Source organism: Euwallacea similis, chromosome 1, assembly GCF_039881205.1.
Source record: "Euwallacea similis isolate ESF13 chromosome 1, ESF131.1, whole genome shotgun sequence".
Classification (NCBI taxonomy): domain Eukaryota; kingdom Metazoa; phylum Arthropoda; class Insecta; order Coleoptera; family Curculionidae; genus Euwallacea; species Euwallacea similis.
Genome location: NC_089609.1, coordinates 4940483 through 4958421, shown reverse-complemented (window position 1 = coordinate 4958421; position 17939 = coordinate 4940483). Strand labels below are relative to the sequence as shown.

Here is a 17939-nt window from a genome sequence, read left to right as displayed (position 1 = left end):
GAAAACAGATACAAAATTAACATGTAAAAATAAAACTACGATTTATTACCGCATAATATTCACTTACTTTAAAGAAATATCAATAGTTCATTTCATACGATATAAACGAACCCGATAAAAAAAGTATCACATCAAAATCTTTGTATTACACTTTGTGACTGTTTACAAAAGTTCCGAATTCTTGATTCTTGATACTTTCACACCAATTTGCCCTTTAACTGCGGCTAAGCAGCAATAAGTCGTTAGCTGTTCTGTCCATTACAGCAACTGCTTTGTGTTCGTCTAAATTCTCAAGGAAAGTCCGGATATCCAAGATTTTCACATTGTCCCTCTATAAGAAATCAAAACGGATGGTTAGGATCCCTAAATTTCCACATAAAATAACACAAATCTTGTTCTTAAATCCTTACCTCAATGGCGTATTGTAGTAAATTTCGACTGATGCTTCTATCACTTGAAATAGCCCCAGTTTGTAGTAGATGGCTCAAATCCAGCAAATCGGCCAGTTCTAGGTATTTACCACTCTCGTCTAAAAGGGCAGAAACCTCGTCTAGGCATCGAGCAGGTAATAGTTTCAAACCGGTGTAAAGTTGATCTGGCGAGAAGACTGGGCAAGTCGTTTCAGACCTCATTTCTATGTCCTATGAAAATAAATAAGAAAAGCTCTCCATGTGTCTCTTCATACATATAACAAATCTCCGTACTTACCTCTTCAATTTCTTCATCTTCTTCATCATCGTCTTCAATTTCTTTCTTCAATTCAAACTTCACGGATTTGCTGTTGTCATTCTAAAATGTACCATAATTGATGAAATACCCTCGAGGTGATAACCATCAGACCACTTACCATATATCTGTTAATTACGTCCATGACTTCCGAGTTGCATTTTTTTATGGTGGCCGCCTCAAACGGCGACAAATTCTTGAAATCGTTTTGCAACTCATACTCAAACATAGCGTGTTGTAGGAGGTACTGAATGGCCTCGACGTACTGGTTTTCAATCGCGATTCTCAATGGAGTAAAACCGTTTTTCTGGTGCCTTTTGTTCACATCAGCTCCATTTTGGCACAACAGTTTGATTGCTGTCATATTGCGATTTTCGACGGCCATATTTAAGGGACTATAACCATCTAAATACGGGAAGAGAGAGATTCATTTTGATTTAGATAACAATAATAGAGATCTTATATATATTTTCCGTTGTTCATGTTTATATCATTAATGTACAACTAACTGTTATGTTACAAGAAATTTGAATACCTAAAACATTATTCGATATCGATAAAAAGCCAATGTTATTATATACTTACACAAAAGAACTACTTACCATAATCCTCCAAATCAATGAGATCTTTGCATTGCTTATCGCGTAATAGTAACTCGAGCATGTCCAGTGTAGATGAACATTTTATGGCAGTATGTAGGGCAGTCTTTCCATTGCTGTCCTGTTTCATAGGATTTGCCTGGCAGTGCAGCAAGTAAGAGACAAACTCCTCGTTGCGGCACTGGACTGCGATATGCAGAGGCGTGAGATTGTCCGCATTAGGGACGTTCGTCAGCTTGAATTTGCGAGACAACACAAACATCTTCAGGATGAACGTTACCTCATCTTTGCGGTTTAGACTGACGAACACGTGAAGGGCGCTGAAAAATAATTTATCCGACATAGCGTCAAGTTTAAATCGTTTAGAGTTTGAAAAAATTTAGGATATTTCGTACTTCGACATCATAACACAAATATCGCTTTAAAAGCCAATTAAAAACTTACTTATTCCTCCTCTCTTTGCCAACTTCCTCGCCGAAATGATGCTCTAATATTTCGGGAGCACGTTGATGTGCATCAGAAGTCTTTATGAAGCTCCTCAGCTCATTGTAAGTGCGCTCCGCCTTCTTTATATCCGTATGAGCCACTTCAAGTTTGATAACAGTGGGCGCGTTCGTTCGCTCGTGCGACTGCATTTGATTGAGCGCGTTGTAATCACTGAATCATTGCAATACATTATGTTTTTGCAAGAACCTAAACAAACTTGTTAATCTTACTTAAGCACCGCCCTCTTCTCCAGCCTGTGGGGTGCCTCCATTTGACAGTCAACCCTAATAATAGGACTACCGTTTTTGTCGATGTGCATGTGATTTAATCGGTCGGAAATGCCTGAAGGCCCGTCCATTGTGTTAACGTCGTTGGGCAGAACAGACTCGAACATGCCAAACAAATAGTCAAATTCGTCCGAATCCATGTCGCTCAAGGCACGTTCCAGCTGATCATCTGTGAATAACTCGTTTTGGTTCCAACTGTTTGCACTAGGTAAAGAACTGGCGGAGTGTTGATGTACGTGCATAGCTGCCACGCTGTTGGGGATAGTGGCGGGCAACTCGCTGCTGCACACACTAAAGGATCGATCGAAATTAAACATTTAAAATTGTTTCAAAAATCTTCCAAATATTTTGCAAGCTTTCAAATGCACCCCAATAACCCACCTGCCGCTATTGTAACTCGAAGAAGACTCGTAACTCGATCTGGGCCTCTTAGAACCTGGCTTAAACTCGTTGTTGGGGACGAATCTAAACTCCTTCCATTCACTTCTGGCGTTGTCCGAAGGTCTGACCAACTCCATGAAAACCTGCACGGGATGACTGATGCATGGATCTCTATCGTAAGGGGGGGTCCTAAAGCATACGACCGTTTTGAGCGTTCCCGCATTTTCCTTTTTTACTTTCTACTTACTTCAATACAATGGCGTATTGGTGATGTACGTCGAGTTCACTGAATCGGCCCCATCCTTCCCACACTTCTTGCTCGTCATCGTCCAATTCAAAAAAACGGATTTTTATATTTTCTGTTAGGTGGAATGAGCTAGTGTTAAATATAGAAAAAAAAAGACAATATGACCTACTTTTAGTGACTCTCTCGACTAGCAAAAACACCTCTTTGCCGCCTCTTGCAGGGCTAGTACAGTGGTCCATGCGCACTATTTTCAAATCACCAGTTAAAGCACATTCTAAATGAGAGAATAATGTTGTAATACTATTATGTCCTGTGGTCAAGTTACTGTTTTCTTTCAAAAACTCACCAATTTGTCTATTAGGAAATAGTAGAAAGATAAATATACTTACTCAGATTATTAATGCCGTGACTGAATACCGGCGGGCAAATCGGGTTTCGAATGCCATTTTTAATAAGAAACGCATCAAATCTGAGACAAACAATATTCAAATTAATGGATTTGCTCTCTTGCTCGGCCAATCCCTTAATCTGAAATCAAGTTTAATTGTGATCGCGCATTATAAACGCACCCAGATAGCTCTCGGATAGAACATGCTTCCTGCCCACGAGAGATATCCATTTACATTTAATTTAAAAGCCGGTTGCTCAACTGGGAAAGGAAATTTGTTTGTACCTTCTTCATTATTCTCTAAGAGATGAGGAGAAGGATCTTCAGAGCTGGACATGTCGTCATCAGTGACATAATCCATATCAAAACCTGTTAAATGGCAACATATTTTAGCGCATAAACAGTTTTTTGGCAGTATTATTTATCCGATATTTCATTTATGTAACAATAATAATTATTATTGTTATACAAATTAGAAATATTTAGATAACCGCATTTCAAAGAGCTTCAAAAATTAATTGACGCCATGACGAAATCAGATAAACAAACCCACATTAACTGCTCGGTTAGAGCAAAACAATACAGAGATTCCGCATTGATTTGCAAATAGAATTCAATATAAATGAAGTATTACAAACCTTCTTTTAGTGAAGCAAGGCTTGAAGCTTCGGCACAAGGGGTCATTTTCATGACTCTGCAACCAAATTACAATAAATACTAAACTTAAGCAAATTTGAGCAAAGAAGGAAAATGTACTTGTTTCAAGTCTGATCAAATTCTACTGACTGAACTGCTTGAGATACTGCACAATAATTATTGTCATGACTCATATAAGATAGGAAACTAATTTTCATCTATAATATGGAATATATAGGCAAGGCTATATATATATATATATATATGGTATTCCATGCCAAGCAAGGCTACCGCTACATGAATGTTCACCAAAACTCATATTTACCGCAGGATTACTGTAAATATATACTACCATTATTCTACTACACACGTTTATACAACGCCCGTAAATATCTGATAAGCGTAGCCTTATCTTTGTTGAGAGCAGCAGGAAACTTTTCATGAAAACATGTAATTCTTTAAGCGGAATGTTAATTGAAAGTCATGAATAGAATGAAGAAAGAACACTTACACATGGGAAAAACTTCTCACTCCCTTCCAATAGAAGGAAACTTTACCACTGAATCATAATAAAGTTCTTCAATACACCTATTAATGCATTACATTTCAATATAACCAGGAACGTTTGCTTCAAACTTTAGTGGTAATAGGAATGAGACTTCAAAAGACCTATGTGCAAGTTCATTGCAGAAGCGGAAATATTGCTTATAACGCAATATTGATAAGAAACAAGCGATGAGTCACTTACGTTGGAAAGTTATACTAAACTTGAATGTGTTTTATTGCGTAAATATTATTTGGAAAGTAGCAAAATAGGAACGGTTAAGTTTTGCCAATGGTCAGCAGTCCTGACGAGAACTCTCATTTTATACATTTGCCTTCTTTGACTAATTCGGATTATTTGGCCAGCTGTTTGAGCAAGTGATTTACCAATTTGCTAATAGTTTGACTATCAGAGTGATTGATATCTCGAACTGCTGCAGATGTTTTCGGCCCCAATTTTTTATGGTCTAGTTTGTTTTTCAAGTGCCCATAATTTATTTTTCAATAAATGCACACCAATTAAGCATTCCTTACTATTAAAACATCATTTTAAACAGTGATTGCGGGTTAAATCCATGACCCTTCAGTTAATTTAATTAGAAACGAGTGCTCAGAAGAGATATGATTTGTTTCATTTAATTGTCGAATGATGACCCATTAAACTGAATTAAAAACTAATATAAATTATAGAAATTATAAAATATAAGTTATAGAGACCTCACAAGAGATCGAGGAACACCCCTAAGATTTTTAGACAGACACAAATATGCAATATATCCTATACTTTTAAATTGCTTAATCAAAGAGATGTTTCAAAAGGTACCTTTGAAGTCTCATAAAATGAAAGACATAAAAATCACAATATTGGCAAAGACTTACATCTTCCAAGAGAAGGTAGCAAAACCACAAATGTGGGATAAATTGAGTTTTAAACACCAAAAAATCAATTTTAAAATCAATATGGTAAAACGTAAAATGTAAAAAAAAAGTTTTGTTAAAAAATCTAAAATCAAAAGATTTTCTTATCAAAAATCAAACCTCAATATCAAGGAATTCACACTTCCCATATTTCGCTAAGATAGATAAGGCAAATTAATGTGCTTAACAAAGATGGAGATGTAAATAGTATATATTAATTGAAATTAATTTCAATGGAACAAAGTCAACAACAGATGGTTGCTGTCAATGTTCTGAATGATGAATTAGTGGTACTTTCCAAATATATGAGAGCAGTGGGTACTTACTCTATTAACTCCATCTACAATTATTTAACATTAAGGTGCAAAAATTTAAGAAATTGCAATATGCAAATCTCTTCGCTATTACTTTAAATAACAAATTTCCCTTTTATCTGTTGAACAACCACTTTAAAGGAACAAAACAAACATTTTTGCAATGGTGATTTTATCCCTTTTGAACATTAACACTTCATACTTACCTCTGTTATTTCCTTTATGGTCAAATCTCGCATATTGCCTTCTAAAGTGGCAATTAATTCTCTTTTTAACTGAGACTTTTTTCTCACCAATTCACCCACAATATTTTTCCTTGCTGTGTGGATTATTCCCATACTGTGAAAACGAGCAATAAAACCATCCTCAGCATTTGGACTTACAACAATGTCGTGTGGATCATCAAACTCTTCTTTGCCCCTCTTCATTATAAGCCTGTGTGGATGAGGCTTGAAATCGTCAGTAACATTATATTGGTATATTGAACATCTAATGACTGCTTTGCCAGGGAAGTTATGCAACTACAACATAAAAATAGTTTCTCTAGGAATTATCAATATGAAGTTTAATATAATACCTCAACGGCAGGAAAAGTTTGCTTTCTGGCTTTATCAGAATTCATGCCACAGAGGCTACCATGAGTGCCAGCCATTTCAGATTTATACCGAAACCGAAATTTATTTGTTGGTTCTTCAACGATACTTAGTCGGGGTGCTGTAAATGATATTCAATTGATATTACATGAAAAATCGGGGTACTTTACCATTGTCTAAGTTTCCATTAGTTAGTTTTATCATGTGGCAGTCAGAGGGCAGAACTTGAGCTTGGATGTAATGTTGGCTTGACTCAGGTGATGTGAAGCTGTTTGAATTTGGTGATGCCACAAAGTAAATTGGTTGGGGAGAGTCCCCACTGCTTGATGGGGGGGTTGGAAATGTTGCCATATCTATGAAAATGTTTAAAATAAACTTTTTGAGGATAAAAAAAATGTAGGCATCACAGGAGAAATGTACAATGTGGAACAAGTAACACCTTACCAAGCTTAAAATATAAAAGGGACCATAATTTACATTCTAACCTGAAAACTTACTAGGGGCCACAATTGTTTGTAAAGGGGATGAGCAATCAAACTTGCTAATAGGGCTCAATGGAGCTGAAAAGATTTGCTCCATCATATTGGCTTTGTCTTATATAAATGCAATAAATATCGCTAAAACACTAAAAACAATGCTTGGAACCTTCTAGAAGTCTCCAAGTTACTGAGGCACACTTCGAGGCTGGCTTTAAGGAATTTAACCAATTATAAAAAAGTACCAACCTATAAATGACTGGATGTAGCTTGAAGTGGGGCTTTTAGGAATCCGGTAGTTCCCCTTTTCTACCTAGGATTGTCTGCGGGGTATGGGAGGTGCGGAATCTTCTGAAAAATTCCCCTAGATTTCTCCAAGCCCAGCTTCAATGCGCAATCGTCCCCAAGACCTTGAGCATATTTGCGTGTTAATTTATAAGTTTATCTTATCTGGTGATACGCGTGTGTGAATCATCACAGTATCTACATCGCCAGAGTTGGAATTTTGATGATAATTAGACTAATTTGAAGATACTTCTCGAAGGAAATGCCCCTTTTAGTGAAGTTAAAAATCCACTTTAAGACGTAAGAATGCAATGACATTTGTTCGTGTACAGCACACGCCGGCGGCCTTGTTGCGGCGGGGAAGCGACTTTGCCGTTCTATGTCAATGCTACTGGGGATTTTCGACGCTCGGCAGCGAGTTTGTCGGAACAATGAAGGTCCATTGGAGCCATTTTGGCGCCCCACTTCATTTATCATTTATTAGAAGCTTAGGAATTTCATTCCTGCCAAAAAATTAATAAAATCGTATATTATGTGGTCCCAGGTTTGGCCTTAGTTAACTAAATTGCATATATCACTATGCTTAAAGATAGATATTTAAATTCCGACTGGCATCAGCGTCGTTTAAAGAACTGGCAACAGCGCCGACACCACAGAACAACAATGACGCTCCGCCACCGCCGCAAGAAGGCCGACGTATCAATTCGTGCACATTAATTATTCTATGACCCACGCTGAACACGAGATGAGAAATAAAATTAGGAAATCGCATTTTCTTTCTTATTTATTGCTGTTGTATTGTCGTGTTCCTAGTGAAAAATCTACTCCCGTAGTTTGACTGCATGTAGGGAATATTTGAAATAAAGGTCTGTATTACCGCGCAATACGTGATTTAATAATCTGTCCAATATACCTCAAAGCAATAAACGTCTTATTCGGTGACAATCTCTGCTTAAGCAAATAATAAAATCCCCCCCTAAACAGGAAATAAATCGCCACTAAAGCTGTAATATCCAGCCACAATTTTGTATTCTCCATGCCCATATCTTCCATGAAGTGCTCCAAATCAGTCCAGACACAAATTTCCACCTCATCCGGGCACTTGAGTCTCTCCCTATTCGTCATCATGGTGGCCATCAATCCTTGAAGAGAGTAGCGAAGATAACTAAAGTGCATTGCGAATTTAATTAACGGGGGAATGCTGTCATAGCCGCTGCCAAAGCCATATACTGCTAACAACATGAAGGGTACTGCAATTACAGGTCCCAGAAACATTGAATTCTGAAATACTGATACCTAAACATCTTTAGCTTTATGAAATTTAAAAGTGATTTTACCATCAAGCTAAATTGAGAAGCAATAAGCAGTCCTAAACTCTCTGATATGGTTCCAGTTAAAATACAGATAAAGTAGAATTTCCCTATTCTACCTAGCTCCATTGGTTGGTCAGTTAGTACGTAAACTAAAGTCAAATAGAGGGAACCCAGCACTATCTGTGTTGGTAAAGTGGAGGCAGTGAGCGCAGAGAAGTAAGCGCTAAGTCTGTACCATTTGTTGAAGTGCTCGCGCTTGATTAATTGGTACTCTTTTGGGACTATAAAATAATACTTTAGGTACATTTTAATATTAAATTACTGTTCGTGTTAAAATACACTGTAATAGAACTGGCATCATAGGAATATACATGAAGAATATCAAGCAGGTAAAGTAAAGTCCGAAATTGAATACGGTTTTCGAACCGTCTTTGCCCATTCCGAGGTAAAGAGTTCCCATGAGACATCCCACCAAAATGTGCAGGATTGTTCGTAATAACAAGTAGCTCTAGAATTAAATTCATAGGAATTATCGTGCGAAAATAACATGAATACACCATATTGTTAAAAAACAAAGTTTTGTGGAGGGAAATTTTTACCTTGTCTCTCCACATTTGTTTCCACATCCGCATTAGTAAAATTGTAAATTGTGTCACCCAACCACATTTCTGGTTCTCAAACGAATTATCCTGCACGTCCAATATTTGAAGCTCCAGAAGATCTTGAGATTCTGCTAATACTGATTCTCTAGCAATATATTTGCATGTATACCGGACTTTTCCATTATCTATGGCCGATACAAGTTTGTCTTGGAAGTCTCCGTATTCCTTACAAGCTATTTCTATTACTAAAATTCACACTTTGTTTTATCAAATATTGTTAAAAACCATATCCATACATACTAAAATCTGCCGGATTGAAATTCCTGGGACAGTCCAAACCTACACTGGCCAGATATGGAACGACATCAGGTCCGAATCCTTGATAAATGCATTGTCCTGAAGACAGGATAAAGACGTTATCAAACACGGAAAACATGCGGGCACTTGGTGTGTGAATTGAACAGATCACAGTGCGCCCTCCTTGAGCTATGCGCTTGAGGAGGAGGACGCATTGCATGCAAGATAGATCATCCAGTCCACTGAAAGATTATTTGTTATATATAGTTCAAAAACTAAATTGTTTAAAAGTGTTTTATGTTTCGTTTTTACCTACTTACGTTGTGGGTTCGTCTAAAAGAAGGACCGGGGGGTTATTGAGTAATTCTAGTGCAATAGACAAACGCTTCTTTTCACCCCCTGAGAGTTTAGTACATTCGGTGAGGGTCGAGTTGTTTAAGCCTAGGAGGTCTAATATATTGCTTATCTGAAAAGAGAGTTTTGTATGAAAATGCGTGATTTCTGGATAAAATGGTCAGGTAAATAATTCTGTATTATAATGTGCTTAGGGTTCGACGATATCTTGAGAAGTCGATTTGATGGACACAATGATGCCTCTAAGTTCTGTTGTCTTCGGGGGCCTGCATGCAGAAGCCACTTTGCTGCGTGTTGAAATTAGGCGACTGGAAACATTACAAAAAGTCAATAGTTGACTAGCCCAGGTAAGTGGATGAAATGATTCAGTTTGGATCTAAATCACTGCGTTATTCCCTCTATCTTCTACACTTTTGCTTTGTATCTCCGAAAGTTGAGGTGTGTCAAATCTGAAAAAATCTTAAAAATACCTAATAGATGAACAATTATCTCTATCAAATACAAATGAACTCCAACAACATTTTGACTTGTAGCGAACGTTGAAAGTTCGACTTTGAAATCGCTTTGGTTCCTATTAAGTATACATAAAATAACTGTTACATGCGTAACAGATACGTACGTAATCGGTGTACTTCCAGCAGAAACCTTCAAGTTTTTTTTCTGTGACGCACAATGTAATGCATTAGAAACTATATATAAATTGAAGGGAACTTAGTTTAAGGTGGTTATTTAACTAATAACCTAAATTTTCTAAAAAATCGCCATAAAATTCATCCATTGTGCCATGGATGCACGATAGCACACGCGTTTCGCTATGCGTGTGGAGCTTAAATTCTATTGTTATTGCCATTGGTGATATTTCTGATTTTTATAAGTATTTAAATTTTTTCGTGCGAAGTTACACTTCTAAAACCAGCGAAACAATTTAAATGGATAAAAATATAAAAAATGAAGTATTACGAGTGTTTTCTGCGCCAATGCCAGTATATTTCAGTCGTTTTGTCTTAGATGTCATCAGAACTCGAAATGTTCAATCGTATGCAGTGCATATTTTACCAACTTTGTTCGGTGATTTAACGAAAAGTTTTGTTTAAAAACGGATAATACCGAACATCTAGAATTTTAATTAGTTTCCAAGCCGGTCAATTTAGACCTGCATAGCATATTTAAAATCATTTCAACAAATTCCGTCACAACATTCATAGACCCAGATCCTAGTGTTTTATGCTTATGGGTTACTATTCTGGTACACCTGTTCCTTTAAGACTGCTAATAATAACTCAGAATGAAGAAAAAATAATTTTTTAACGACACAAAATGCCGTTTTTACAATGCTACCTATGTGGTTACGTCACTTCCAAATCTAGCACTTTCTGTCAAGCGTCCCTAAGGGGAGTCGGGGAAAATTTCGCACGACACATTTAACTGAGCAATAAGTGTGAACATACAGAATGTTTGTGAAAAAAGGTTCTTAATTTTTAATTTATGAAAACACTATGAGTAGTCAAGTTCCAATTTTTCAAGTTGTAATTTGGAGCTTTCGCTATTTTTTAATTGTCACCATGTGCCCCTCTGCACTGAACTCATTTTATCGACCAATCACAGTTTTATCTTCTTCTTCATGTACATACCATTTTCTGTTTCTCTAGCAGTGGCAAATTGACTCCCAACTTGAGATTAGCTGCCACCATCATTGCCTCATCAACCGTCAACATGGGCTGCATCAGATTTTCTTGCATTATGTATCGCGATAATCCCTGAAACACCTTCAGATTTCGCGATTTTCCATTGACAAACATTTCACCAGTCACGTTTCCACATCTGAAACATTTTAAACAGTTCCTTAATCAATGATCGCATTTAAATAACTGCAATTTCTTTCCAAATTTGCGACCTACTTATATCCAGCCAGTACGTTCAATAGAGTACTCTTTCCCGAACCCGAAGGACCTAAAATGGCGGTTAATTGGTTGGGTTTAAAGTGTCCATTCACGCTTCGCAAGATCAATTTTGGGCCTGGAAGAAAAATTGAACCGGATTATATTGATAGCATAGCGGTTAATTACTCGTAATTGTTTGGTAATGAATGACTCCATAATTGAAGCAATGAGTTGATTTTAAGGTCAATTAAGGTTGTAAGAACTAGAAGGTACATATGTTAAAATATAGCAGAAAACGAATAATTGAATGAGTAGTAGAAAACGTTTAAAATTATGAATTTCTTAGCATTTACGAACAAGTAAGAACAAAGAGCTTGAAATAATAAAATTACTAAATTAAAATTTACTAGCAAATTTATTATTACCGCCATTTTACTGGTCGCAAATGAATATTACAAATATTATATTAATACCTATATATATATATATATATAGTACCTAATTCTGCGTAAACGCTCAATATCGCAAACTATTTCTTGCAGAAGACAAATATTTTATTTAATTTGTTAAACTTTATAATTAAATACAGTTTTTGTTTCAAGGAAGCGTTTATTTGTGGAGGTGTTTTTACTCTGAAAAGTTATTTAAATGTTTGAGGCGAATAAATGCGATGATTAATTCATAAGAAATTAAACCTGAAATTTTGATGATATAAGACGATTAGAAAAAACTTATTAGCCACATTACAATATTCCTTTTCATGTGTTTCTTTTCAAATTGTCTAAACTGAATACAAGCTTCAACTTGTTTTTTAACAATAATTATTACTATAATGAATATTATTTTTTAAGTGTTACTTGCGTGTGAAGGCCTTGCATAGTATGCGTAGTATACATTCGAAATCAAGGCTGGAACAAAGGTATATGAAGAAAATTACAGCAGGCAACCATGCAGTTTTTTAGTCTTTGCAACGACCTAGTTATATCTACATTTTTAATTACAGTATGGGTCAGGCACTTCGGAACTCTGGTAGGTAACGGAAGTGTAGTTGTAGCTTTGTATGTGAATTTGAACCGTTGACACCTTATCAAGTAATATTCATTCAGGAATAACGAATAATTAATTTCATTGTTCGACTTTTATATATCAAAGGTTTAAAGTCCTGCAACTTACTCATCAAGAGGCCACTTAAGCAGCAAAATTTTCACCAGATAATATAAGTTTATCGAGTTGGTGACGAAATATCCTTTTACTGCAAAGCAAAATAATGCTGTAATTGATAAACGGAATAGATATGTTATGAAAGTGATATGGTTATTGTTGCTTCAAGAATATTAATTAGATTCAGGAAGTAATTGGGCGCAATAAGCATTAATGATCGTGGGAGGGAAATATGCCGATTTTGCGTGTTTATCGTTGCGGAGTCAGAGATCAATAATTAAAAACCGTTTAACCTTACAGTTATAATTTTTTTGAATCATCAGAGAATTATTTTATGATGTTAAATAAACAACTTTGAAGTTAATAAAGAAATCCACGATAAATGCCACATAATGTACTGCAAATGTGTGAAGTGGCACGGGCAATCAACGGACGTATCATTTTGGTATATAACACCACGAGTACAGATAAAATAAAAAACTACCTTTATTTTAATACTAAAACTTCTACATTCCTATTAATTACATAGTGTACCCACATTGTCGCGTGAATTTACACGTTACACGATTAGGTGAGGTCTCCTATACTATGTGACATATGAACTACCATTAACTAAATTAACATAAACTGGTCACGCTTCGAGCAAGCTCAAGGTGGACACATATTTTTGGACACAATTCTATTAATTCTTTTTTTAATTGAGACTTTACTAGTAATACAAGGGTATCCGTGACAGATTTGTGTATTTAGCGTTGCATGTTAATGCGCGTTTCATGTTCAATTATAAAGATGATGAACTTTTTACCCACCTAAATGTTTGCAGTTACATTGCAAAATCACACATTATGTCATAATAATACATTCTAACAGAAACAGAGATGCATGTGGGTTCTTAACTAACCAAGGATACATATAGTGGTACTTGCTGCACTTATTGAAAATGGGAGAAAGCTGACGAAGTTGATTTTTTTTGTTTGCGAGGAGTGAAACGGGTACCATTATTTGCTATAAGTGTTGATTTAACTCATTTAATTACTAGGTATATTCTTATGTTATATAATTAGGGCTTAACGACTCAAGTATTTGCTTGTGTGTGGAAAGGATATTGACCTCTCATGAATAAGCTATCGTCAAAACAGTTTACCAGCAGTAGAAAATTATATGTGTCGTCTGAATCTCTGAAAAACGATAATCGAAAACCAACCAATTTTTAATTTTTCATGGAAAGTAATTTATTCTTGACACTATCATAACACCCTCTTCGACGATCATAGTTCCAGTTGTTGACCTTAAGACCCGCATAAACCAAATCATATGTTGTTAAAACAAACACCAAAAATAAAATCCAAAAATCACTCCGAACACGGATGGAAACAACTGCCAAATTGTAAATTTTTATTTTGGAATTTTGAACCTTCAGAACCGCTATTCTTACGTATCTTTGCACCATCCTGGTGCTATTCCCTTAGAACAGAAAACAAATAGAATTAAAATCCTTCACAAAAAAAATTAGTTGCATGGTAATGCTCCTCTATTCCACATGTAACTCATACCCGCGTAGTACCACAACACTAAATAATCTTTACTGAAATCATGATGATACAATTTTATTTCAAAACCTAAAATTACATGACGGATTGATTGGATTGAAACCAACATTCACACAAATCGAGCGGTGAAAATGAGGTCGCGGGAGCTTGTATCGTTTTACTTAATTCTTGCGGATTTTATTGCAAGTAACCGCTCAATTTGAGGACTAGATATTTATTCAAATTTAGACTTTTCTGGGCCTTAGTTCGTATATGAAGAGTTATGTAATACACTTATTAAACCTGGAATGCAGGTACCATTCGTTGTTTGTATTAATTTTAATCATATGTACGAACTGTACCGTTGTGCTTATTTGAAATTGCCATATAACGAGTTACCTAAGGAATTATTATTTGTCAATTAAGTTACTACAAATGGATGATACACGATGAAGTCTACTATCATTAATTTAACATTAAAACTTCGTCTCAACACATGCAGAAAAAACCTCTCCTTGAATATTATTACATATATAAAATTGAACAATATTTACAAAGTAAATATTACTTTTAACGAATATTTCCCAATTTTATTAAAAAGCAAAGTAATTTTAAAATAAGCCATTATGCATTAAATAGTTTGTTAGTGAGTAATTGTTAGGAATGTTCATTTTTGCCAATATTTGATGTACAAATTTGTGAAAAGCTTAAATCAATTTTGGGAATACCTGAATTGAAATCTGTTGATTGTACTCTTTCTGCAATATACCGCTTTAGTTTTTCATATAGCAGTCAAGGAAATAATTAAACACGAATTGTGAATATTAAAATAATCTGATTAAATTGTTGTTCCACATAAAACTACATCCGCTGCGGGTTCTAATTGTAGATTGAACATAAATATAAGTGTGTACTTATAAGAATAAAACATTGATGACTCGTGCCTATTATCTGGCAACTATTCTCCTTTAATACGTTGAAAACAATTCCCTTTGTGGTTTTAGAGATTAAAGCTATACGCAGTATAATTCTAGATACTTATCTGTTTTTACCAACGACTCATTTGAGTCATTAACTAATTACCTATACATATACATACCCCGTTTTCCTTGCGGCACTGTATAGGTCAAATCCTGGAACTGTATATCCACCCAGGATCCACAGGGCAAATAACATTTGAGTTCTGGCTTATACATGCTTAGACTCGATGATCTTATCGTTTAAATGCCTTTCCCCGGCGTTTCACGGAATTATTTCCGCTCGTACCGAACTAAACTGGACCATCGACATAAACATAAATATAGTAGCATGCAATGGAAGTGTGGTGCTACGTACACGTATACCCCTCCATTTGGATGGAGGAGTGTTGTTTTAGCGCGTTTGATCTAGGCGTAATTCCGCCGTTGCCGGATTTAAACTTACTTAAAGTGCTTAAGTCATAGACTGTGTAATTTACAGTCATACCCGGAGATTTTGCCCAAGTTCACTGGTGGACAAAGAGTATACATAATCAGTGATTGCTAGATGAGCAATATTTACTAGCCTATTTTGTGTATAAATTTATAAAAATACCTATTCAAATCAATCTATAGAGTCAAGATAAATTCCCAATTTCGAGGATTTCTTGACACAATGGCGGAGCTTAAATTCAGGCAGCCAATTTATATCTTAATGTATCTATCCCATTTGAGAATGCTTGAGGTACTTGGGGTTTTCCTTCTAATCGACTAATAAGGATACTGTATGGACGCCTCAATTGCTGAGGTTCTGGAATCTTGATCAGGCATTTTAAGGAATTTTGATTTTAACGTACATTACTCCCGAAATAATAGCGATCAAAGTTTGACAAAAAAAAACATTCTCAAACAATGGCGACAAATACCACGTGACTGCGTCCTTCAATCATAACGAGAATACAATCAATATTTCCCCTAACGCTCTCTTTACCTAACAAATGAAATCAAATAAAGAAATCTACCCCCGCCACATCACCCTACCGGAAATCGATACGATCATTTCTCGACACTATGGCGAACGTTCAATTATCCTTTCATAACCCAAACGCTAATCAGCTGATTTGTAGCCCCTACGCCTGCGCCCCCGTCAGTGACAAATCGGCATGAGTGTTTGCGTTCGGGGTGGTGTAAGTTTTAATAATAAATGTTTTATTTATGGCACTCGAACCTGTAAATACCGGGACTTTGCACCTCGGACACGTCGCATACATGTCTGACAGGGGGTTGTTAAAGTTTTAAGGGAGTGACCGATGGGGTGACCCGCGAGGTAGGTGGCGAAATATGGTTCGATGAGGGGGTGAAAAGAAATCGCTTGAAATTCGTTTTCAGTGCGTATATTTTGTGGAAAGAAGCTAACAAAAATGCGTAATTTGATGGTAAAATACGTTTGATAGCACGCACCTCATTATCGAACCATGTATTAGAAAGGGCCATAAGTGATTAAATTATTCAAGATACGTTCTTCACATCCATCTCACCGTTTTACACATCAGGTGTCTTGAGGGGTGCATATTTGTATTATCACCATATCATCAAAAAGTCTTTTCAGGTTATTCAAAAGGCTTCCCATCTGCCGATTTAGGATACTTCAAATATCTAAGAAAAGATTATTCGATTTATTATTTCAAGCATAAAATGATCATTGTATGCTCAAGATAAGAACTTCCAATTGACGGATGAACATTAGTGTTTCTTGGTCTTCAACGCTGCTTATCAAGGCTCACAATACCGGAATTTTCATTTTTAGCAAAGTTTTTCTTTTCTATTTTGATCTCTTGAAGAATAATGGTATTTCTTCCTGCTTTCCCGCAGCTCAATTCCTCAACCTATTTCTTGAAATTTAATTCAAATCTGACAATCCGAATATTCGAACGCCACTCGAAGAATAAAGCCCGAAATTCGGGGGGTAAGCCTTTTGCTCGGAAATATTCAATATGCCCTAAACGGTTCGGCGCGATTCCTATTATAAATCGCCGGCCTTAAAAGGTTTCTTTAAAGGAACAATGCCCCTGCGTTTTTCAATCGGGTGAACCCCTAAATGCTTAATTAAATTTGAATATTCACAATATTTGCAAAAAGGAGATAGATCTCATTTTCATTTCTCCTCAATCAATCTCTTTCCTTTGAAGCCTTTCTTTCAATATACTTGTCATAGCACATGATAATTAATGGTTTGCACCGATTTTTGACGATCTGATGGAAGAAACTTAAAGGTTTGGTTGAGTGCTAGCCTTTACTTTATAGTGGAAGTTATTTGTCTAGTAACGATTTTTTAATGTAATGATTCGGAATTTTGACAATTTGATGAATGAATTTGTGAGGTTTTGAGTCCGTGATCGTGAAATTTCCCGAATTTCCAACTAACACATTTCGATAAAGGGCTCCCTAAATATGTCCTTTAAATTGCACTCAAACTCGTTCAATGTTTTCCCATCCTCTGGGGGTTTAAAGGCATCTTGGGCCACTTATTCCATAAAACGATAAAGATTTCTCCGACCGATATATGTGTTTATAGCGTTCCGGAAATGTGGAACGTTCTGTATAAATAAATAAGGACCCTATCTGTCCCTCATGGCGCATAAGAATGTGTATAAGATATGCAAACTGGTCTTTTGTCACATCGATTTTCATAAATTTCGGTTGAGAGACGCACCTTTTATCGTTAGGCATGTATTTGGAAAAAAGTGTTCGGTTTTTATCGTTTCAAAGGAGATTTTGAAGGTTTGGCCATATACAGAGCAATTGGGTAATTGAGTGATTAAAGGGCTATTAATTTTTCGGGTAGGGTGAAAGGAAATGAAACTGGAATTGGGCCTATACAGGATATATAATCGACGTCCCTTCGGGAATATCAGGGAAGTGCAGGAACTTAATTTCCGAATGGACGCCGGAATTTAATGGAAAAATA

The 17939-nt window shown here is 36.0% G+C and overlaps 2 protein-coding genes across 4 annotated transcripts; both read right to left on the bottom strand.

Moving 5' to 3' along the window:
• Positions 1–24: 24 nt before the first annotated feature.
• On the bottom strand, positions 25–7115 carry Rel (Relish). 3 transcript variants are annotated; one of them, XM_066395637.1, is made up of 16 exons: positions 6844–7115; positions 6616–6678; positions 6289–6471; positions 6103–6239; positions 5732–6046; positions 3116–3254; positions 2896–3000; positions 2727–2838; positions 2480–2668; positions 2042–2389; positions 1770–1982; positions 1329–1645; positions 848–1131; positions 709–789; positions 411–641; positions 25–331 (listed from the first exon to the last, which is right to left on the bottom strand). In XM_066395637.1, the coding sequence occupies exons 3-16, from the start codon at positions 6467–6469 to the stop codon at positions 215–217; spliced, it is 2769 nt and encodes a 922-aa protein (XP_066251734.1). In that variant the 5' UTR covers positions 6470–6471; positions 6616–6678; positions 6844–7115; the 3' UTR covers positions 25–214. The 3 variants fall into 3 exon arrangements, with proteins under 3 accessions (XP_066251734.1, XP_066251727.1, XP_066251722.1); XM_066395630.1 differs by lacking the exon at positions 6616–6678; XM_066395625.1 differs by lacking the exon at positions 6844–7115 and having other exon boundaries at positions 6616–6799.
• A 633-nt stretch (positions 7116–7748) lies between these two features.
• Positions 7749–15491, bottom strand: LOC136412574 (ATP-binding cassette subfamily G member 4-like). Its single transcript, XM_066395671.1, has 9 exons — positions 15115–15491; positions 11344–11461; positions 11077–11266; positions 9412–9557; positions 9095–9333; positions 8792–9039; positions 8532–8700; positions 8217–8473; positions 7749–8160 (listed from the first exon to the last, which is right to left on the bottom strand). Exons 1-9 carry the CDS (start codon positions 15209–15211, stop codon positions 7753–7755), a joined length of 1872 nt encoding a protein of 623 aa, XP_066251768.1. The 5' UTR covers positions 15212–15491; the 3' UTR covers positions 7749–7752.
• Positions 15492–17939: the final 2448 nt, after the last annotated feature.

Coding starts and splice junctions, on each gene's coding strand:
- LOC136412574 (XM_066395671.1), bottom strand. CDS start 15,211: ATGTATAAGCCAGAACTCAAATGTTATTTGCCCTGTGGATCCTGGGTG. Junction 9,334..9,411: donor CTTTTAGACGAACCCACAAC/GTAAGTAGGTAA, acceptor ATAATCTTTCAG/TGGACTGGATGATCTATCTT. Junction 9,040..9,094: donor TTTCAATCCGGCAGATTTTA/GTATGTATGGAT, acceptor TGTGAATTTTAG/TAATAGAAATAGCTTGTAAG.
- Rel (XM_066395625.1), bottom strand. CDS start 6,700: ATGATGGAGCAAATCTTTTCAGCTCCATTGAGCCCTATTAGCAAGTTT. Junction 2,839..2,895: donor AGTCGAGAGAGTCACTAAAA/GTAGGTCATATT, acceptor TCCACCTAACAG/AAAATATAAAAATCCGTTTT. Junction 1,646..1,769: donor GGCAAAGAGAGGAGGAATAA/GTAAGTTTTTAA, acceptor ATTATTTTTCAG/CGCCCTTCACGTGTTCGTCA.